This window comes from Dromaius novaehollandiae, chromosome 14 (genome assembly GCF_036370855.1).
Source record: "Dromaius novaehollandiae isolate bDroNov1 chromosome 14, bDroNov1.hap1, whole genome shotgun sequence".
NCBI lineage: Eukaryota > Metazoa > Chordata > Aves > Casuariiformes > Dromaiidae > Dromaius > Dromaius novaehollandiae.
Genome location: NC_088111.1, coordinates 9,126,820 through 9,149,988, shown reverse-complemented (window position 1 = coordinate 9,149,988; position 23,169 = coordinate 9,126,820). Strand labels below are relative to the sequence as shown.

General features: G+C 38.3%; 1 protein-coding gene across 1 annotated transcript in view; it reads right to left on the bottom strand.

The window, feature by feature from the left end:
* Positions 1 to 23,169, bottom strand: part of DNAH3 (dynein axonemal heavy chain 3) — a 71,844-nt gene that overhangs the window by 21,484 nt on the left and 27,191 nt on the right. Inside the window, exons 22-43 of the mRNA XM_026116250.2 lie at positions 23,048 to 23,164; positions 20,574 to 20,753; positions 19,237 to 19,373; positions 18,326 to 18,527; positions 17,003 to 17,095; positions 16,579 to 16,689; positions 14,323 to 14,437; positions 12,665 to 12,863; positions 11,859 to 11,967; positions 11,472 to 11,585; positions 10,078 to 10,254; positions 9,265 to 9,356; positions 8,617 to 8,836; positions 7,532 to 7,666; positions 6,087 to 6,198; positions 5,235 to 5,476; positions 4,539 to 4,639; positions 4,355 to 4,460; positions 2,921 to 3,050; positions 2,172 to 2,408; positions 1,619 to 1,722; positions 445 to 739 (exon numbers count right to left, since the gene is read on the bottom strand). Of these exons, the coding sequence (XP_025972035.2) occupies positions 445 to 739; positions 1,619 to 1,722; positions 2,172 to 2,408; positions 2,921 to 3,050; positions 4,355 to 4,460; positions 4,539 to 4,639; positions 5,235 to 5,476; positions 6,087 to 6,198; positions 7,532 to 7,666; positions 8,617 to 8,836; positions 9,265 to 9,356; positions 10,078 to 10,254; positions 11,472 to 11,585; positions 11,859 to 11,967; positions 12,665 to 12,863; positions 14,323 to 14,437; positions 16,579 to 16,689; positions 17,003 to 17,095; positions 18,326 to 18,527; positions 19,237 to 19,373; positions 20,574 to 20,753; positions 23,048 to 23,164 (3,328 nt within the window). The remainder of the gene's footprint in view (positions 1 to 444; positions 740 to 1,618; positions 1,723 to 2,171; positions 2,409 to 2,920; positions 3,051 to 4,354; positions 4,461 to 4,538; positions 4,640 to 5,234; positions 5,477 to 6,086; positions 6,199 to 7,531; positions 7,667 to 8,616; positions 8,837 to 9,264; positions 9,357 to 10,077; positions 10,255 to 11,471; positions 11,586 to 11,858; positions 11,968 to 12,664; positions 12,864 to 14,322; positions 14,438 to 16,578; positions 16,690 to 17,002; positions 17,096 to 18,325; positions 18,528 to 19,236; positions 19,374 to 20,573; positions 20,754 to 23,047; positions 23,165 to 23,169) is intronic.

The following is a 23,169-nucleotide window of genomic DNA, read 5'->3' as shown; positions in this document are numbered from 1 at the left end:
AGGACAGAGGTATTGAGGAAAAAACCCTCAGTGCTTAGGAATCATATCTTATAAATCTACGAAGAAAAAACAACTCAACTAAAGGTAGAAAAAGGTTATTTCTTGTTATTTTCTCTTCCCATTAAAATAACCAGAATCAAATGACATTATACTTTGCAGGCAGGCAAAGTTACAGGTGATGGTTTAACTTAGTTTGGCTGGTAATTTGTTGTTTTATTTCAGGTCACATTGCAAAACATTTAAAATGAATCAGTGAACAGTAATATTCTGAAGACAAGATCACTTAATCAAATAGAAACCTTTCAGCAGGGGGCAGTGCTAATCCTTCGCTGGGTACTCTAAAAAACCAAAAAGCACTGAGGCAACCAGAAATTACCAGTCTCTGTGAATCGCTTCCTTTGCCTAAAGCCAGAATTATATAAAAACATGAAAAAACTGTCTTACCCACAAATAGTATAGCTTTTTTTCCCACAGGAGGCCCAAATAATCCTTTTCTTCTTCTGTCCAGTTTAGACATAATAACGTCCTGGGTTTGGGTAGCAGAGGTTCTTGCAGAGAAGTTGATGAAGCTTGGGATGTATTTCTCCTTTGGAAGTTGTAGCAGAAAATTGTTTGTGATAGCTGATTTTCCAGTGCCAGTGGGACCCACAAAAAGCAAAGGGACATTATGCTCCACATACATTTTAAGAAAAAACATTTGCCTGGCAGTTTCCATTGTTGGAATGATGAGATCAGACACCTGTTACATATGGAAGTAAACCAGCACATGGAAATCAAACATCCAACACCATAATCAACACCAACATTTGCAAGCAACTAGCTAAAGCAAGCCTGTAGAACAAATCCGAAATACTTTTCTCTGTGAAAACCTAGGTTATAACAAGGTTCTGATAGATACTACAGATGATACTACTTTTTATTCAATGTTTATACAGTAGCTAGCACAACAGCTATTTGTTTATATTACGGCTCATAAACACTATATAAAACTCACAGGGAGAACTGCAAGGTTAGGGATGCCTTAATTCTGTCTTCCTACAGAACAGTGCTATAGAAATTTCTTTCTCTTCCACATATCATTAGTAGGGCAGCTGTGCACTAGCTATCAAGAAAAGATTTTAGACAACAAAATAAAATGTAATCTTACAACTCTCATGTACTTAATGGACAAAACAGTTGTACCTGCAATGGAATGAAAAGCTGAACAAACATTAATTAAATTATCTTGAAATGACATCTGCAGGATAGGTACTTTATACAGAACTCTGCTGTTCTTTCTCTCTGCCTTTCCCTGAGTTCAAAGCTCACACAAAGTGCAAGTGCTTCCATTTGAAAATGGAAGGGATTGGGGACTTTTCAGTATTGTTCTCCCTATCCCAAAGAAGTAATAAGTCTGTTTGCTTGGTTTATCTGATTAACTCATTTTATAGTGTCACAGTATCAAACACAGAACCCCAGAACAAAGACACGGAGCCTACACAGGTTAATGGAATGCTGCAGATCAAACATTAAACAGCCGATATAATGGAATCAGAGCTAGGAAAGGTTGCTGATGTATATACCTCTAAATCGTTTTGTCAAATAATTACTGTCTATAATGAAAGATAGCAATGTGAACCTTAGCCGCGGGAGAGATAACTTGCTCTTCTTTGGTGATATACTCAGTCCACATGTTCCAGTGCCCACTGCCATGCTTGTGAAAATAAAAGTCAAAAACACTCCCTGTTAATTGAAAAAAAATAGGAAAATTCACTGATTAAAGAATAGAAATAAATTCCTATCATTTTAGTGTGTGAAGTTCTGAAATTTTACTCCTTACTGCTTCTCATCCCTCATTTAGAAATAAGTTCAAAACAAGACATTTTGGCCCTTTAAGCAGTCCACTCTCATGAGATAATGAAGGCTTTCCAGCACAAGAGACTTTCCCCCACCCACTGCCGTTATTATCAGGAAATTATTTTAGGGCTGACTTGGCTACGTTGTTTGAGCGTAGTCTGAGGCATATGCTACTCCTGGTTAGAAGAGTGGGGAAAGGGCATTCAACTGTGCAGCCCAGGGCTTGGCAAATGGTAGCTCTGCTGCGGAGTTAACATCTGCCAGGCATCCCTTAAAGTGCTGAGTCTTCTTACTGTTTTCTAAAGAACCAAGCAAGCACAGTTATGAAGAAACACCTTTTTCTGGGAAGATATTGTTTTTGGTGAGCTTCACACTTTTGGGGCGTGGGTTTCCATCATCCATTCCCATTAGCAAGTTGCGGTAAAATAAATCAAATTTTTTTCTGCTGTCTGCATCAATGGTCCCAGCAACTGTCCAAACCAAAGCAAAAAGGAAAAGTCCCTGCAGCCACAAGAAGATCTGCTGACTAGACATGCTTTCCTCCTCCTCTTCATTGGATTTCTTTATTTCATCTAAAACACACATTTTGAATTTTAGTTAAATGCCATAAGCATAAATAAGCACAAATCCCAATTCAAAATGCATTTGGCAAAAATACTGAGACAGACCTAGAGCATTGTCTTCAGTGAAACAAAGCCAAACTACACAGAATGATGATTTCATATTCACCAGATGTATAAAATACTGTCTTCAAATAAAAATAAATGAGAAGGAAAATTATTTACAAAGGGTCCTGTATTTTTTCTTCTGATTTCAGCAAACAGCAAGCAAAACCTATGCAATACACTCACAAGATCATGTTCCATTTTGTAAGGACACTGATGTCCAAACATGAAAGCTCTGTATGCCAGTCAAAGTGCTATTGTTAATGCTAATCAGTGAGAAAGGACTTGTGTCTTCTGATCTCAAGCAGTAAAGGAATTTCTTTGGTATTTCCTTGCATATGATGACCTGTGTCTTGTTATGGGACACATAAGGAAAAAAGAAAATTTGAAATGAAAAGAATAATGCTTAGGGTACTTACCAAAAAGACAAGTATAGAGTTTCATCATGCTGTAAGTCAGATGAATAGAGGATGTTTGGACTATGACTTTGCAATGAAGGTGAATAAAGTCTAAACAGGGCTGGATTAGCCACATAAACATGTCATTGACCTGCCAGGAGAAAAGAAATGGTTTAAAACAATGTAGAAATTGCCATATATCCCACTGCCACATGATTCTCTCTCAATAAAACATAAGGCATCAAAAATTCTCCCTGAGTTGACAGAGGGAAGATCAGGAAAGGACCTATGTGAGACAGTAAAGAGGCAATCACAAAGCCACACTATCATTATCTGACAGTGAAAATAAGCGGCTTCTGCCACAGAGAGGTTTTCAACAGGAATTTCGTTACCCACTTACTAATCCAGACAGCAGAGCTTCTGCCTAGGGAGACTGCTGCTCTGCTCAGGCAATGAGAAAACTATTCCAATGGAAACAAAGACAAAGGTTTCATCATCCCTTAAAAAGGACTGGCCTCTACTGAGGACCCAGTATAAATACTGCGCTGCAGCAGGAGTTCCAGAAAGCACTGACTGGTATCTGTGGGAGCTCCACAGCATGCAGGGCAGCAATGGCCAAGGCTGATGGTATCTGCTCCATGGACTCAAGTGGGAGAAGAGGAGAGGAATCATGACCCAGCCACTTCCCACGGACTGTTGCTCAAGGAGAAGCACTAAAGGGTCAAGTTATTTGCTGGTTAAGAAATAATTATTTTGCTTTGATGAACTAAGAAGATTGCTTCAATAAAGAGCTCTTCTACTGTTCATACTTCTTTTGAATTTGGTCCCAATTTCCTGCAAGAACTCAAAGAGGGTCTGTCAGATCACAGATATCAAAGCTTTTTCCAGCACTAATCCTACTGTGGACTGGTTTTTCTGATTCTTTTTCTGTATTTTAAATGCCCAGTAAATAGGAATTTTACTCTTGATAAGATTAAAAGCTGATTCCCACTAACACATGCTTTTGTTTGTATCTACACTGAAGGTATACTATAATACACAACACAAAGAGGTCTCATTCACACAAGCAATCCAGCTCACGAAGGACGATTTAGCAAAGATTACTGAGGTGAGGAAGGCTTTTCAGATTAAGTTCTTAATGAAAATAATGTTATTATAAGCATTTCTCAAGCTATACTCTAAATGTCTCAAGCAGAAGGACGAGTTCAAAAAATTTCTAGCCTTCCATTCTTTCCCAAATCTTCTTTCAAGTACCTGTGGCCTGTAGCAACATTCACTATTACAAAATAGTTTACAACAGCCTCTAGGAGGCCTGGGACCTCCTAAATCATGAATGTACTTCAAAATTTTGATCCTAAATGCCTGTCTTCAAGTCAGCAGTGCAAGCAAACTGCACACATCACCTTAAGGTAAGTCTCCTAAGTGAGACCAATGCCAAAAAATTAGGGTTCGCACCAGCTCTCGGTGTTCCTTCTGCAGGTTTGTTGGCAGTGTATCCATGTAGGAATCCTTCAGTGGCTTCCAACCTAACTGCTGTGGGTCCATATAGATCATACCACACCTGGGAAGAACAAACAACTATGGTACAGGAATAGATGTTCAAGGTGGGATAGTTCAAGGTTGAGTGCTTTCACATTACCTGCTGACAGTTGCTGGAGATGCCTCCTCTAAGTCTGCTGGCTCAAAGATTAAACTCATTTTTGAATTCATCTGAATTATTTCACCACTCATTAAGCACAGCTAGAAGGAAAGCATCAGGCAAACATGATTTAGTCATGTCACTGCTGATCATTCAGTGAAAGCAATGCTTGTCATAAAATCACTGAACATCCTATTTAGTGTCACTTCTCATTCACTCATTCATGTTCTCATAGCATGTGACATTTTCTGACCTTGTCTCAACTTTTCCATCTGTTATTGCAATGGCTGGCACAGACAGAGAGAATACTGCTAAATCTTTAGCAAAAGCAGTAATGACCTGCAGCTTTTTTAGTTAATTTATTTATTAAGTAATTTAAGCAACTTCAGTTTTCAGTTAAAGAACCGAATTTATGTATTTCAGTCTCCTAAAAGAGTCAATAAGCAAGCCACAATAAATAACCTCACTTCTGTAAAGTAGGAACAAGACAAGGCTTCTAAGAATAAGTAACAGCCTAACAACATCTATTAGACCAAGTGATATAACTGCAGAAAAAAAGCCATGCTTTCAAGCACATAAAGCTTTTCCTGAGGCTCACACCTCACCTGGTTTTATATCACTAGACCATCATGGTCACAATACTGCTACTACTAAAATAAAGTCCAAGCATCAGGTAACTGGCGAAAATTAGGATACCTTTTTATTATCATCCAGTACAGTGTTCATGTTCTCTATCCAAACTGCATCCACTGGGCCATCAAATATAATCCACTTCCGATCATCTGTGGCAGAAGATGCTTGTTCCCTGAAGGCATTTGCAAGAACTCCATCTGTCCACTCATGGCTTACAGGATCAAAACTGCCATACAACTGTCCCATAGAAATTGCTTTGGGATTAATAATTTTATATTCAACAGCAAATTCATCCATGGATTTTGCTGTGTAAGAAGACAAACAGGTTAGCTTGAGAAAGCTGACAGGTTAGTTTCACTCAAGAAGTGAAGTACAGAGTAAGAACATTCCTGAGAGGATCACACTTCAGTTGCCAAAGGCAAAAAAGACTGGACATTTGGAAGCCAGATAGCAGTAAATAAGAACTTCCTTTACTTGTACAAGGAGAAGTGGAAAGTGCTATGTGCAAAAGCACTTGAAAAAAAGGAAGACCAGAGCAGAAGAGATTTTATTCATTTATGAGATCTACCTACAATCACCTCATGGAGTAGATCACCTGAGGGAAGTGACATTATCTTTATTTAGTCACTTTTCAGAAAGGTCCCACACTTAAAATGCTATTATTTGATGAGAATAAACAAGAACACTGGACCTAGTTTTGCAAGAGTAGAATGCACCAATACAATGCTTAGCAAAATCCATAAAAGTATTAAATGTATTAGTATGCTTTCCTTTATCAGTTTAAGACAAAAATAATTCAATGAATAGAAAATTTCCAAAAGAAAAAGCAAAATATACCAGAATTAACAACCTGGACATATCTCTGCAAAGAACATGAGTCATAGAATTAACTTCATTTAACAAGAAGTTTGTTACCTGCACACAAATCACCAAGGGCTCCAGCTAGCACTTTATATGCACAGGTCTTCCCACCCAAAGGTTCTCCAACAATCATGAAACCATGGCGCACCAACATCATTTCATATATCTGTATCAATGACAAGACACTGATTCTTTAACAGAGCACAGAAGTAAGCATAATGTGTATGAAACTACAAGTATCTTTCCTGCACTCAGATGCAGCAAGACAAAATATCAGCCAAACACCTGCACTACATCAAGGCTGGCCGAAGTGTTGACCCAAATTAGAGGGCAGTCATACTATTATGATTATTCATGCTGCTGTAATTTAAGAAGTCCTTGCCCTCACTTGGCTTCTCCTTCTCCTTACTAGAGATCATTCCTTAAATGTAATAGAGTCAATGTTCAGGAGGCGAGTGCACTCATCAGCCACTGCTGTTTGCAGCCCCATGTACAAGCATAAACTAAAATCGATGGTTATCAGTGAAGCTAACACACAAGGATATGAACTACAGTTCTGAGGATCTGACATAAACCCAGTCCCACCGAGGTTGCTCATGGACTGCAAGGCTGGTAACTTCTTCAGTTGCACCACCAGAAGTTGCCAGAACTCAAGTCAAAGCCTTCGAATAGAACATTTTATACTTTCCTCAACCTCAGCGTGGAACTTTTTTTAATTCAGTTCAATCTTACACCAGAAAAAAATACCAGTTGAACAACAAATAACTTTTCTCTCCCACTCAACCTGAATAAATTCATGCAAACCCTTAAGAATATATTCTTTATCCTACATTAAGGCTGATATTTTCTGGTTTAGCTTAAATTCCTAGCCATTTCATAATACCCTGTTTAAATGAAAAGTAAAGCATGTTTTGTAAAGCAGTATAAGCCAATTTAATTCTGTTGCAGGGGTCCCTCATGATCCTGACCCAGCCCACGCATTTCTGCCCTTTCCATTACACTGGCACTAGGCTGTGTTACCCATAAGAATAAGTTAATCATTCTTTAAAGGTCACCAACACTAGCACATGGGAGGCAAAAGGAACACAGTGAAGGACCAGTGAGGGTGAGAAATGCCACCACTTTCAAGATTTCTCAAGGAGACTGTGAGCAGAACCAGGAACACAGCCTGACCCAATCTGGTGTTCTATTCATTAGGCTACTCAGCCTCATCTGTTAAGAGATTCAGTTTACTCATAAGACCTAAGAAATGGTTGCACAAGTTAACTCCTTTATAGACTGGCTGAATTCAGAAATCACTGCGATCAAAGTGGGCTTTTACACCACGATTTTTTTCTCAGTAAAGATAGGCTGTTTGTAATGTCCTATTAATTGCTCATTTAAACTATTAAACCATTCATTCATTCATGACATAAGCAGACAGTCAGTGAAGAATGTTTCTTAATCATCTGTTCACACCCTTTTTTTTTCTCCCCAGAAGTAAGCATGTGAAAACAAACCTGAATAATTTTTCCAATGAACCATGGAACTGGTTGAAGATCCATCTTTTTTATATTTTTATTTAACGCCTGGACAAACAGGTCATAGTCTGGTGTAGGAAGAACCACTCCAGGGAACAGGTCAGATATAATACCCTGTTAAGGAAAGATGGACTAGAACACTATTTAAACAGATCACAAAAAGGGAGAACTCCCAAAGCATAAAAATCTACAATGAAAATAGTACTCATATAGGTAATAGGAGCTGAAGATGAAATGTCTTTAGCAGGACTAAATTAACTTCCAGGCACAAACTATAGCCATGAAAGTGGATCTTTGCTGAGAAAGAATTCAACTGCTGTGCTTTTAAATGACTTGTTGATATCCTCCACCAAGACAAATGTATTCTATATTGCATGAGAGAGAAACCAGTGCCTGTGTTTTTCATATATATTCTGACACTGTAAAAGGAAGCTTAACTTTCTGCAATTTTGCCCCAAAATGTATTATGGGAAAGGATGAGAAAGTGGCTGGAAGAATTTAAATGATTAAATAGAAAGGTACATGCTCTGCTTTTTTCAGAGCAGTGACTCTGCATTTGCTTGTATGCTAGCCTTTAGGTCTTTAAATTAGTATTGATTGCTCCACAGCTTAATATATTCATTATTTTCTACAAAAGCAGCACAGAAGCAGAAACTTCACAGTTTTCAGTCTGACTTCAAATTTCTAATTGATATAAATTAAGCTGTCCATATCTCTTTTGTAGCACAAAGCTAGAATGCAAACTGCAAAGAATGGTTTCCACTGATGAAATAGAAATGACATTTTAGCAAAATATCGCATATAACATTTTACAGACTAACTTAGAAGTCACCACTAAAAGTTTGTTTTTCAAAACAATACTAACTGAACCAAAGAGTACCCTCAGCTAGATCAGTGGAATTAAACAACTGTACGCTAATAGGGCAGCAGTTGAATCAAACTACTCTAAATGAAGATAATGGCTTGCTTCTGTAGATTCCTGTAGGAACGTTCAAAAGCATCCTTGGCAAAACGCTGCACAGCTCATCATCACAGAAGTTGAACACACCCACCTGACAGCTTACCTGAAACAATGGCACATCCTGTGCCAAGAATTTGGCCAAGTTAACATCCAGCAAAGCCCGAAGTAACAACACACTTTCATTTTCAACTGGGTACTTCAGTTTCAAGTTTCCTGCTGCCGTCAGGACAGATTTGACAGCACGCATTCCATAATCATAGTGATGCTGAGATGACAGCTGCTCCGAGCACAAGCGGTAAGTGGCAACAATTTTCTGGGCAAGACTGTAGATGTTAAAAAAATCACATGTAGAATGAAAATATCTCACCAAGAAAGAAAATACTTAAGAACCTGTACGCACAATGTCAATGGAGTGACTATGAGGTATATCAGCTGACAAGGTGGCCCAAAATCCATAGGAAGTAAAACTATAGATTGTGATATGCCAGAGAATCTGTGCACGGTTTAGTTCTGTTTGCTATTATGATACATTTTCCCAATGGCTGGGTGTAGAGGTATTTATCTGTCAATATGGGGTGGTAAATGAGGACTGATGATAAAGCAGGAAATTAAAAAGTATTTCCTGGAGAAATACAACAGGGAAAGCTTCCTGGAATCATATGCCTCAAACAGACATATAGTCATGCATGCCTTGCAGAGGAATGAGAAGTATTTCAGACTCAACCAATGTGGAAAATTCTGTGCATCCTACCTCCGAGAATCCAAAAATCCCATTGAATAAAGTGAAATTTCTCCAATCAAAGCATAATCTGGAACCATCATAGCAACTGTTCGGAACAGTGCCTGTAACAAAACAATAAGAGATAAGCTTAGACTATGGAATACGGTAATAACTTGTGCTTGTTTTGTGAGAATAGCAGTTCTCCATAAATTCATGAACTTCTATATCCTGTACTCCATTTTCATGACTTTAGGAATCATCTGAAATCAATGGGACTACTTTATAATTGTTACTAGAACTGTGACCTTATTGAGAGGTCTGCACTAAGCATTGTGGGTACACATATTAAGAAAGATTCATAATCCTAAAGAACTGTTACTAGACAAGAAGGGAGGTGTTATTCATTCCACTTTTATAGTGGATAAACTACCACACGGAGTGATTAAATGACTTGATTAGGGGAATGCAAAAAATCAGTGGATAAACTTGGAAAGAAAACCAAGATCATATCAGTCTTTCTGCAGTGTATCAGCAACTTGCATAGATATAATGGATTTAAACTGGGATTTGAACTTCCAAGCCATTATAAACCAGGAGAATTCCTAGAGAAAGCATAGTTAAAGCTGTAAACTGGTGTCAGTAAGATGAGACTGAGACTTTCTTTCTGTGCATTCTGTACAATCCTAAATACATTATTAAAGCTTAACAACTAGCACAGCAGAATACACTTGAATGGGTTATATCATTGTATTACTTGATTGCTTTCTTTCTACTCTTACTACAATAGACCGCAAGCTGTAAATTCTGTCCAATTTCTACAGGAAATCAGGATTCCAGATTTACCTTCAGATTATCAGGCAGCTCTGCCCGTCCAGCATACCCAGGATTCATAGTGATAAACACAGCGCAGGTTGGATTAAGAGAGATCTCTGTGCCTTCAAAGATGAACGTTTTGAGTTTGCGAATAATAGCTTGCTGAATACTAAGTATTTGTTGTGCAACTACAGATAATACTTCAACCTAATAAAAACAGAAGAGACTGTAAAACATAAGACACCCAGAGACAATATAAAATGCTTTTATTTATATACTTTGATGGCTGTATATTGAATTCCTCCAAATAAAAAATCATCCTGTGTAAGGTCCGGTCTGATAACTTAGCCTAAATATTAGGTGTCCATTGGAGCAGTTCTCTGAAAGTTAGTGCCCCCACTGCCTATTCAACCAATGCATAGAGGTCAACAGAGGCTTATGAAAGCCTCCAGAGGGAAAAACCATCTACCTGAATGTAGACATCTAAGCTAGGTGGACAGGAACTCCCTCTGGAAGCCTCCAAATGCACTTTCCTCTCACCTCTGACTATATAAAGAAGTTAGACTCTTCAGAAAGACTGATTCACTCAATGCCCAAAATTGAGGAGCAAAGTAAAGACTAGGTAAGGCAGGCTAGAGCCAAACCTCAGTGCCTTGGAGTACCAGGATAACAGAATATTGGAAAAAGAGAAACTGACACTTGAGTTCATTAAAAAACAGGCTATGGCAGATAAATGTGATGGGAAAATGAATGTGCTGGGAAAATGAACATGTTAAGGATACTAAAGTATTCAAAATAGATATAAAACCTAAAGGAATTTCCAAATGTATTTGTATTGACTTAAATCTAATTCCATCAAAATAACAACAAAACTTATCCAAAGTCATTAGTGACCAAATTAAAAAAAAAAATCAAAATAAGACCAAGCTTGGGATTAGACTGTCTGGTTATATACCTAGTTAGCCAGGTCACTCAGTTAGTGACACTCAGCTAGCCATCACAGCAGTCACCTCACAGGGGCTTCCCTGTCTTGTGCAGGAAAGGGACAAAGGCAGCCCCACAGCAGCAACTTGAGAAGGGAAGAGAAGGACAATCCTTTCCCAACAAAAATCTGGGCTATCTTATTGCCGTTGAGTCAAGTGAACTACAAGTGCCCACATACAAGAGAAAGAAAGTCTCAGAAATTGTACAGGGACAGCTTTTTCACCTAAAATAACCGAGACCTCAGACTTCTGTAGCAACAGGCATGAGCTCCTACAGCAGGCAGTTACGTATTTACTTCTGTGCCTGTGATTAACAAAGATGCTCCACTGCAAGCTAATGTAGAAAACTGACAATAATGCTCTGTCATGTCTAAATCTAAAACTATTCCCAGATCTTAAATTAAAGCCTTGTCACTTTATCTTTCTCAGTTAAAACGTTACCTCAATTCTGTTGAACTCATCAAAGCAGGACCATGCACCAGACTGTGCCAGCCCCTTGAAGAACTTGCCCATTGCCTTGTAATCAAGACCATCTGAGCAATTAAAGACCACGCACTACAACAAAAACACGCAGAAAACATCTCTCAGTATTAACACAAAATTCACAGTACAAAATTCTTAGCAGCTAAAACGGAAGTGATTATTACTGCTAATTTTAGATGATAGCAATAGTACAGACATAGCCCTAAATGTGAGCACCCTACTAACTATGTCTGTGAATAGAGTATAGGTAAAGAACAGCAGTGCTTTCTTATGAATAGCACTTCAAGAAATATCCGTGTCTCCAAGCACAAACAATCCAAAGAAAAAACATCTGTATTTTGGTACCTGCTTAGCTAGCGCTTTTGCTAGATCTTTTGTTGTTTCTGTTTTGCCAGTCCCAGCAGGTCCTTCTGGAGCACCACCAAGATTTAGTTTCAAGGCACCCATTAATGTCCTACACAAACAATAACACATGCATTAGAAGTGCAGAGTCTCTAATGGTGGATTGTTTTTGAAGGGATGGACCAATATGAGCCTATGTATATTCCACCGGTAATGACTTACTCGTCTCCTAATGACTTCACATCTTGCCCTATCAAACCAGTATTTTCTCTTAACGGATTCCCAAATGTGCAAGCTCACATTTATCTGCTTAGCCTACAAGGTACCTCAAGACTTCCCAACACATGCATTCAGCATCCATATCCTCAATGGCTCAGGCAAATGCGTAGTGTCATAGGAAAGATGGCAGAGTTTGCAAAAACACACACTTCAAGTGGCTCTCCTCATGACACCCTATCTGTATGTCTTATTTCAAATATATTATGGATTTCACACACACACACACACACACACACACACACACACAGAGTGACTGTACTGTTCTTTATAGTTCCATTATCATGAGCTGCCGGGCTTTTTTAGAAGCACATTCTTGGATACAGTAGAGACAATAACTCTATTGGCATAGGAATCTGTATATTGTAACTATTATACCATATTTGGGCAAAGAAGATGTATAAGATCTGCCTCCAAAACTTACAGAAAGATCTTCGGTGTTGAGGTTCCTCCTATTATTAACTGTAACAGTGGAAATTAAATATAGGTTAATCAAAAAATGAAAACATTATTCATAGACAACATGGCTTTACCTATAACATCGATCTGTCAGTGGGGTTATAACCAGGCGTAGAGAATTGCCCAGATACTCATATCCATATTTGGCTTCTGTTGTAATCATTCGCACCATTACATCCCTATCTTCCCAGTAATATCTCAGCTGAGAAATCCACTGGAAGTCATTAAGATCTGTGACTTGGTCTTCAGCCAATTTTGCAACCACATCACGAGCTGCAGAATAAGAGACAGCTTATTAAAAGATCCAAACCCATCCACCACTCTCAATGTTAGTTTACTCAAAACAATGTTTAAGTAAAAAGAAATTTACTTATAACCAAATATAAGTAAATCAACATTTAGAGCACTAGGCTGGCTTTCATTTCAGAAAGAAAGATGCATCTGTTTTGTTTCGGGAATTATCTTAATTTGATCTAGATTACAGTGTTTGCGCTAAGATGGGAGAAAGCTGTGCAGAGTTGAGCAATCTCCACCAGCCTAAAGAAGCTCCGCAATCACTCTGTAAAGGTTGCTTAAAGCTAGTGGTTGAAGGAGCCTACATGGGATACTTGCTTCCCTCTATTGCAAGAAAAAAACCACAATGCTTCAGTTAAATGCTTGGTAGAGTGCAAAATCCCATCTTATGATCAAATTCTGCCCTGACAGAAAGGCCAGGAAAAGCCAAAGAAGTGAAAAATGCAGTTTAGAACAGAATTTGACTCTAAACATATACTGTGAGATCCTCAATTGCTATACAGTAGCATGGTAGACCACCGGATGATGTGTAAATATTAATGTTAAAAGCTTACTTTCTCTTCCTCTTTTCTTTACATGTTGGAACAACCCAGGAAACAAGTTTAGTATTATTAAATTACCAAATGACACCTTTCAGTTGAATCATATATTGCATATGTATAACACCTGTTTAAATATCTGCAGAGGTAAAACTTGCTAATACTCTATTTGGACCAGGACTAGAATTTCAGGGTCCTCAAATTACTAGTCTGAATTCTTCCCCAAAACTTCAATCAGTGCAAAGATGGTGAGAGGTGTCAGGTGTTTTGTGTTTTCCTGATCCTTAACTACACATCTAAATTCTCTAATCCCAAGCCTCTAAGGGGCCTCCCACCAGTGGTAAGTGTAGTGGGGGTCCATTCCACCAAGGATCAATGGTGCCATTTCCTTTTCCCTCCAGTAGAGGTAAAACAGCAGCTATACTGCTTCTGCTAGCTTTACTCTAGTAGGGAGATTCCAGATACAAAGAGCACAGCCTCTTTTGCTCCTTTTGAGCATGAGAAATGCTGGCATAGCTGGAGAATGAAGCCTGCTATTCCCAGTGAGGGTGTACATAGCTTCCTTCCCTCCTCAATCCTGCTGCTGGAAGGAAGAGGGAGACTGATCTAAGAAACACTGAGAGTAGGCAGCCCATAAATGCTGCTGAAAGCTGCTCAGGCTACAAGCCCAAATAAATAGCTAGCTGGCTCACGCACAAGTCTAGTCGGTATATCTAGTTTTCATCTCCTGAAAATGAATATGAGTAATGAAAATTGTTACTATAACCCTTTAACTCATTTTATGGCATGGTCCTTTCACTGGAGAAAACATTCTAGCTGCCTCTTTCAAATAATTCCCCAAAATAATGATAGCAGCACTGCCTCAGCCGTAATGAGAGTACCAGCAACTGCACATTTACCGTGTACATCAATGACAGTAAGAGCTCCAAGAGTCAGCCGAGCTCCACTGGACAGCTTTCCTCTCACTAACTCAACGATGTCTCCAATTTGTAGATTGCTTTTCTCCAGGAAATCCTGTCACAGAAACAAGACACAGGAGTTAATGTAATGCTGCACCTAACAGTTCCTAACCTCCCACGGGTGCAGGCAATACAGCCAGCCCTTCCAACAAAACATAGTAATGGAACTCCTGGCACTATACAAGCATTTAAAATTCTCCTTCATATATTGCCATTCTATTTTACTAGGAACACTTCAAAAAGCTTTATGGTCTCAAAGAAAGGGAAGTGGAAGCCTTTTATTTCTTCCTCATAGAAATGACAAAATTCTGTGACAGAAGATGCACAGATTGTCTCCATTCAGTAAATCTGGATCAAATTTCTTTTAAAACTAACATTCAGCCAATTGAAGATTTTCCTAGCTTTACTATAAACATTTGGAATTACTTTCTCAGAAGTCTTCATTAATGACGTAGACAATGGGACAGAGTGCACCCTCAACAACTTTGTAGATGTTATAAAGCTGGGAACAGTGGCTGATAGACCAGATAGGTGTGCCGCCATTCAGAGGGACCTCAACAAGCTGGAGAAATAGGCTCGCAGGAACTTCATGAAGTTCAGCAAAGGGAAATGCCATGTCCTGCACCTGGGAAGGAACAACTTTATACTCCAGTACGCTCTGGTGGCCAACCAGCTAGAAAGCAGCTTTGCATAAAGGGCCTTGGGACTCCTAGGGGACACCAAGATGAACATGAGCCAGCAATGTGCCCTTGCAGCAAACAAGGCCAACAGCATCCAGGGCTGCATTAGGAGGAGCATTGCCAGCAGGTCAAAGGAGGTGATCCTTTCCCTCTACTCAGCACCTCTGAAGCCATATCTGGAGTGCTGTGTCCAATTCTGGGCTTCCTAGTACAAAAGAGACATGGACATAGTGGAGTCAGTCCAGCAAAGGGCCATCAAGATGATTAAGGCATTGGATCATCTCATACGAGGAGAGGCTGAGAAAGCTGGGATTGTTTAACTTTGAGAAGAAAAAGCCCAAGGGGGATCTTACCAATATGTATAAATGCCTGATGAGAGAGTAAAGAAGATGGTGCCAGACTCACAAATTGAAATACAAGAAATTCCATTTAAAAATGAGAAAAAAAATTTTACAGTGAAGGTGGTCAAACATTATAACACGTTGCCCCAAAAGGCTGTAGAGTCTCCATCTTAGGAGATATTCAAAACTCAACTGGACATGGACCTGAGCAACCTGCTCTAGTTGATCCTGCTTTGAGTAGGGGGCGTTGGACTAGATGCTCTCCAGAGGCCCCTTCCAACTCAACTATTCTGTCATTCTGTGAAGCCATTTTCATTTTTTTTAATCTATGGATTGTTCAGGAAAATTTCTTTGCAATCACTATATATTTTCAGTTCATTCTATTCTGACTGGATACATGGAATAAGGTCTTCAACTGGTATTAAACAACACAGGCAAGTTAATCCTGGGATATGGAAACAAAATGCTAACATTCAAATCTAGCACTTGGTGTAAAAATTATTTAAACTTCACTATTTCCATATTTAAAAGGCAGCTAAAACAATCTGTTGATAGAATTAATCCCAAAATAAATCTTACATCTACCCAGCTCTATTAGGATCTGACAAAAGCCGGCTGAATTCAACAGCAATTGTATCCATTAGCTGAGGGTGGTTTTGGTTAGCCTCAAAGTAGTAATACCCAAGACCCTTGTGATAACAAAGGCACTTCAAATGCACAAGGAAAGCCCCTCATGCAAAATAACAACCTTGGCTGCTATACCTTTATCATAAGGAGAATCTAGCAATAACCAGCCAAATAACTGTACCATCCTACTAAAAGAGACTTTCTGCCTGCTGGCTCCCCTGTGGCTTCAAATGTAAAGACAGGAGTTACAAATAAAAATACCAAGTGTTTGACAGCAGTTTATAACTTTTTGTTTGGCACTTTTATCTATACCAATAACATCTTATAAGTGACAAGTAATATGATTGTCTTCTGTAGAACTACTGATTTACACAGAAGTAAATGAGACTGAGTCCCTGCTAAGACACAAGAAAAAAGAAAACAGACAAAAGCACACTATGTGAGCAAGCTGTAATATGCTGTTGACAGAGGATTTTCTTTGTTAGGAGGAGATTGTTATTATTAGCACTAAACTGATTAATTAATAAAAAGGTGAAAGATAATCTTACTAGTAAAGTTCCCTTGCTTATAGCTTCAGACACTTCTTTTGTCCAGTAAATGGATGAAACACAAATAACCACCTGTCCAGGCCACTGAAGCACCCACGTTTTTCGAGGAACCTTAAAAAGAAAAATCTATTCCAGACAGAGAAAGCCATGCAAACACACTAGATAATGGCATTGATAACAATTCTTTCCCCAAAGGTTTTTTGAGATTCATGCTAAAAATAAATAAGAATCAGCATGGAAAGCTTGGTTAATTTTCCTTCAAGAAATTCAGATGTAAAACTTTAATCTGATATTACTGAATAGGGAGATCCTGATTCCACTTAGCTTCAAACAGTTTCCTGGTTAAGACAAATTTGAGCAACTTATTCATGGAAAGTTGCTTGTGGAATCTATTTTATACTATAATTTAGAAACAGATAGTTACCTTAACATATCCTCTTATGCCATCTTGAAGAACCTTTCTTACGCTAGCGAGCATCATTTCCTCTACTTGCAAAAGCCACTTTTCTACCATGCCCTTCAAACAAGAAAAACAGGTAAGAGTCGATACATGTTTCTTGATTAAACTCCATTTAAAGGACAATTGTGTTAGGCACAATTGAATTGTGTTAGGCTTAAATACGCTTTCTTCTGCTCTGGGTGTTGTACACAAGGAAAAAAAAAGTGGAAAATCCCTAAATTCTGACAGCCCTACCATAGTGTAACACTGCCTGGTGGCAGGCAAATCAAGCTAACTCTAAAGGCAATGCAGCTCAAGAAACAGACAGGCTTTCACATGAGCATGAAGGGGAAATGAAGATCGCAGTTTGCAAGGCCAGTTAAGCTTGATCATTTTAACACTGGGCATGTTTTGTTCCCAGAAGATGAAGGCAAAAAAGATGATGTCTGTAACTCCTCTCTCTTTGGTTATCACACAGCAATCCAACTGCACAGCATTGCGTGGGGCACAGCAGAAAAAGCAGGAAGGCAGATACACCTCCAAACTTAGAAACTTGAAGTCTGTAATGCTGCAATTGTGATGACCTAATTTTAATTTAAACAATCCCATAATTATCTCATATTCACAGTGTACCATCCTGCCTTAAAGTTCAATTTATATTGCGAATCACTACTAGTTTTAGCAGCAGCTAAAATGGTATGAATTACTCCTTTCATATACCAGTGGGAGACATTACTAGTATGGGAGTAAAGTAATGATGATCCTCCAGTTTCAAGATCCAGGGTACCTTCCTTTTGTCTTCCTGCCATTTTCTACACTGGCCCAGCTCCTCTTCTACTTTCTACGGACACTGAATAATCAAGGTGTCACAAGCCTAATAAAACAGTGTTCAAATAATGCTCTCGCTCTTGTATGACCTCGTGTGCAAAGAAGGCAGAGTGTTCCTTTACTTGGCTAGATGGCACTACTTCTCCTCAGCCTCCTTTTACACTAATGCTCTGCCTCTTTAGCAGCAGCCATTCACCTTTTCTTCATTCCTCTCTGTTTCTGCTGTGCCATGTAATGTTATATACACTTTAAAAGTAGTAGATGCATAAAGACACAGAAAAGTGCCTGGAGGAATTTACCAAAACGATGGAACGTCTTAGTCCTTTCAGTAGGAAATCGTTTTTGTATGAGACTACCAGTCTGCACCTTCACCTCCTAAACACCTTCCATGATCTGATCCTAAAAGTTTTAAATAGCATTCCCCCAAAAACTTACACTTTAGGCAAAGCATTAGTTTAATATTATAGTAAAAAACATTACTTTTGCTTTCACTGGATAGATTTTATCTATGAAAGGAACGACTTCTTTCTCTGAACTGATCATGCCTATGATCTCCAGAACTTCTGTGAACTCCAGTTTAGCAATTCCTTCAAAACACTTCTTTAAATGTGGCTGCACTCGAAGGGGATCCTTTGTTTCAGACAGTATTTCAAGCAGCTCATCATTAGACAGGAAAAAGAATCTGTTAGAAGGATACAATTAATGAACATGTGCTTTCCAAACATGAAAACTGTCATTAAGAATCTATTATACGCCAGATGAATTGAATTGTTTTTGTTACTTAGAACAGCAATATAACAAAGGAGCAATTATCTCAAATCCCTTTACTTAAGCAGTTTTTAACATTATAAAACTCATTAGACCTGTTTTTGCAGAAGAATTTCAAAATGTCCATCCTTTTATGCAAAGGAAGAGAGAAGAAGGGTTCTTAAACCCACTCAGGAAAGACCAGAGATATCTATGCAGCCAGAAGAGACCATGTAAAAACATACAGTCCTGCTCCTCATAATCATATATAATGCCTATGTACTGCCCTCCTCTGCACAGCTGAAGAGGGTAGGGCTAGGCCATAACTTGTGAATCAGCCATGGAAAGGTGGCAAGCTCCCTCAAAAATTCCCTGTAAGTGATAATGTGTTTCTCATCACAACTTTACGCTGTGCTGAGACAGATTTTGCCTCCCCACCTCTGCCTGTCCCTGGCATTGAAAATTTAGCTGGAGCTGAGGAAGATGAATTGAAGTCTAGAAAGAACAGGGTTTCGTTCTTTATTATGTGGGGCTGTGCTTATGAAAGCATGTGCTTATGAAATGATACTTACCAGCTCAGTAGAAACGGTTTCAAAGAGTTTATGGCTTTTTGCCTCTAGCTTAGGCCTGTTTAATTAATTTACCTCGGGAAAAATAATCTTTTCTTCTCCAGGTAAGCATTCAATCCCTTTTGAATTTCTTCTAAGAAAGTATTTGCTTCCTGAAGTCTGTCCAACATCATGGGTTGTTCAGTTGCAACAAGTACCTTTGTGTCTTTAGCCTTTATAAAAACAAACACTCAGCAGAAACTGCTAAAAGTTTATATTCAATATGATTAGTATATGTCATTTTACACTGAAATTGTTATCAATGATTACATATGTTGCAAGAGGCTAAAAAGCTAGATATTGTTGTCCTTGTTTTGTGGCTTTGTATTATTAAATATAAATAATATAAATATATATTATTTGATAGTTTGTGCTTTTTCACACGATCAGTTTTACCAGTTTGAACTATACAGACAATACTTCAAAATGGAAACATGCACAGGAATTAAAATCTTTACCATTTTCTCCTGTGTCTTGGGCTTGCTACATTTTTTCCTATTCACAAGTAAATTCTGTCAAACATAGTCACAGCATGTCACACTTATTTTCTGTTCTTGCCATCTAAGTTGCATTTGCACTTTCTGATAACACTCTTAATGTTCAAGGCTACACAGATTTCAGAACAGGCTTCATCATTCACAGGGTTTGAGCTGTTATGTAGGTTTCAACTTCTATTTTGTTACACTGATCATTTCAGCACCTTCATGACACACTGCCTAATATTTTTGTGAAAGATCTCAGCTCATACTGCTACTAAGTAGCTGACTTTTTAACCAACTTCTTATTTATAGGAAGCTAAAAAACGTCCCCAATTGCATTCATTATCCCTATGGACGTATCCTGACACACTAACAGCTCAGTATATATTCACAGAAGTTTCTAAAAACCATCTCAGCACATACTAGAGAACAATCATATGCAAAAAGAACATTTTAGTTGCTTTAATACTGTGTGAGCCTTTAGAAGCTTAAACCAGAATCCAATTAAATCAAGAGGAGACTTTCCAGAAATTGACAGTGAAGTCTGAAGCAGATACTGCAAGCACAGTACGATTATTCATCTTTCTACCTAATTCTCATCATTTAACTGTACAAAAGCCAGAAAATTTAGAATTAAAATGCTAACTGAGCTGTACTTCATCCTGCAATATCCAGCCTCTACAGAAATCTCAAAACAGTAGTGATTTAATCTACCACTCTTACTACAAGACTAGATTTTGATGGGGCTTAGTAAAGGATTTTCCACTCCAGATTACAACTTCTTGTGATTTAAATCCAAGTATCTAACTCCAGAAAAACTAATACATCTTTGTGATAATAATAATGTTATGAACGTACATAAAAATGCAGGCTATATTAAATGTAAACCCTTACCACTCGTGACATGATGTCTTTCCAGTAGGTATCCACAATCCCAAACTTTCTACCTTCTTCAGGCATTTGAGCTATAATGTCTTCTGAACTAAAAATTGGTTCCAAATACAACCATGTTGCCTGGCATTTTAACCAGCTATCTAGAATATCTTGCATTAAAACAAGCTTTTCTTCCCAAGCCTGTAATGAAAACATTTAACACTTAAGAATTCTAAGCAATCACTTTAAACTGCACATTGATTGAGTGACCATGTAAAATCCCAAGTTACTACTTAATTTAATGCAGTGTCTTCTGCATGGCTTTCCTGTGCAGTTATTCTTAAAGGACTTTGAAAACATACCACTCTAATAGTCTCCCCTGTATTACTACAACCTTACAGGAAAGAAACTCCTTAAAAAACCCTAAAAAGTCAGGGACTGACAATCCAACACTGACTCTCATCTTAGCCCCACAAGTAGTCCTATCAATATTACTTCTATGAAGGAAGACTTCACGTTTTAACAGCATTTCAGGACCGGCTTCTCCTTCTCTGTAAAGTAATTGATTAGAAAATAAACAACTCTCCCAAGTCTGAAGGAGCACCAGACCACAGCGAATACTTACAGGTTTCTTCAAGGTTACTCTCTTTACAGGAGTTGCTTTGGTTGATATACGTCTACTTTTACCTTTAACTGGCAACCAAATGAGAGGATACTCGACATTTTAAGGAAGCACATATGCACACTTGGAAAATCAATAACCACATCAAAGGAGAAGGGAGCTTTTAAGGTACTTACACAAGACACTGTTTTTTCAGCAGTGAAAAGTAATGTCTTTCACTCCCAACCGCCTGCTCTGTCCTACCTATACTGTAGATCACCATGCTCCTCATGGAGACGGTGTAGTTCACCACTTGAGCTAGCATCAGTTTGTAGAGATGACTAAACTGACTATGCAAGGTGATCAACATTAAAAATAATCCATATTTCTTTTTTCTTTCTGAATCTAGAGCATTTCAGTCTGGAACCAAGTTTGGAACAGGTTTGCAACAGGTATCAAGGAGGTGTATCAGGACAATGGAGAGGGCAATGGATCAGCTGGAAACTTTACTTAACCTGCTATTATCACCAAAAAGATGAATCATGTTACTTACACACAAATGTAGCTTTGTCATTTAAGAGCTAAAAACTATTTTGATTATTGAAAGAATGGGTATTATCTTCCACCAAAAAAAAGCAAAATTATATCAAGAATTAATCTATATGTGGCAATCAAAGGACATGAATCATTTGGCATGTTAGCTTTTAAAAAAAAGAAACAAAAAGAACAATTTAACATTTTTAAAATAAGGGAGAAATTTTACAACAACAACAAAAAATAAACAATCAAATATTCCTTATAAACAATGGACCCATTCTTGCACAAGCACTTTTTAAACAAGTTGTGGGAGAACAGCCCAAGTAAGTGCAGGGGTGACCAGCATGGCAATCCAGAATCTTGTCTTTTGATGCTACTTGTGTTCTTTCCATCTGATCAATAACGAACAGATAGTAAGACCTTGACAAGGCATCCATCAGAGTGAGTAAATGCCAGCTCACAGGCCCTATAAACAATGGGTCCAATCTTTGGCCCAAATGCAACTCCAGCAGTATGAAGCCGTTCTAAAACCAGGTGGAAATTCTTCTGAATAAAGGATTTCAGATAGCAGTGCTTTTGTGTCTTTCACAGTCTAGAATGTAAGGTATAAACCAGGCAATGTATTTAGCCAGACTGTATTGTTCATTAAGCTGCAAAGGGGTAAATCGAGACCGTTAAGGCAGCTTCTCTTCATTCCCCCAGCTCTCGTGGGCAGCCGCTGTACCTAAGATTTGGCTTAATGTCCACAGGAAGGGATGAGATTTAGGGCTTAGAATTGCTTACAAACCATCGGAAATAGCCAGAAAAAAATTCAAGTGATATCAAATACTCATGGGAAAGAGATTTCTGCTTTCTGCACAATCCTCCCTCTAGAATTTTTTTTTTAAAACAAAAATGAATCACTGCAGGAGGCTCTGTTTTATCAGCCCTCCAGGAGATTACACGTGTACAAATAGCAGGACAGCTAAAAAAAAGACCTTGAAACTCTTAGGGATTGTGCCAATTCCAGAAGATTACAAATGTATTCTCTCTTACAAATGGCAGACCTGTCTCATTACACAACACAGTAGGATTTGTTTAAATCAACTGACGTGTTCTCAAGACATGTAACAAAAATCATGCTTATAATGACTGATTTAGCAGTGCAATTACATTTTCTTTAGCTGCAAACGAAGCTTTGTACACCCTTCTCTGGAAACCATTAATTCAAAGCTTTTGGAGAAAAATATGAATATTTGTGCTCCTTAGAAACAGTTAAAAATTATATAACTCCTTATCATGCCAAAACACCTTGAAGCACTTGAGGAAAGCGTATTATGAAAGACACACAAGCTCAGTGAAAGTAGCTCTTCCTTACCCGGCATTCAGCTTCTATCGGTTTGATGAAGGGAGAGCCACACATTGTCTGAGTCCTAACAATGTGATCATCCAGCAAAAGCTGGATGTCATCAATTGCTGACAGGATGCTGGTATCCTGTA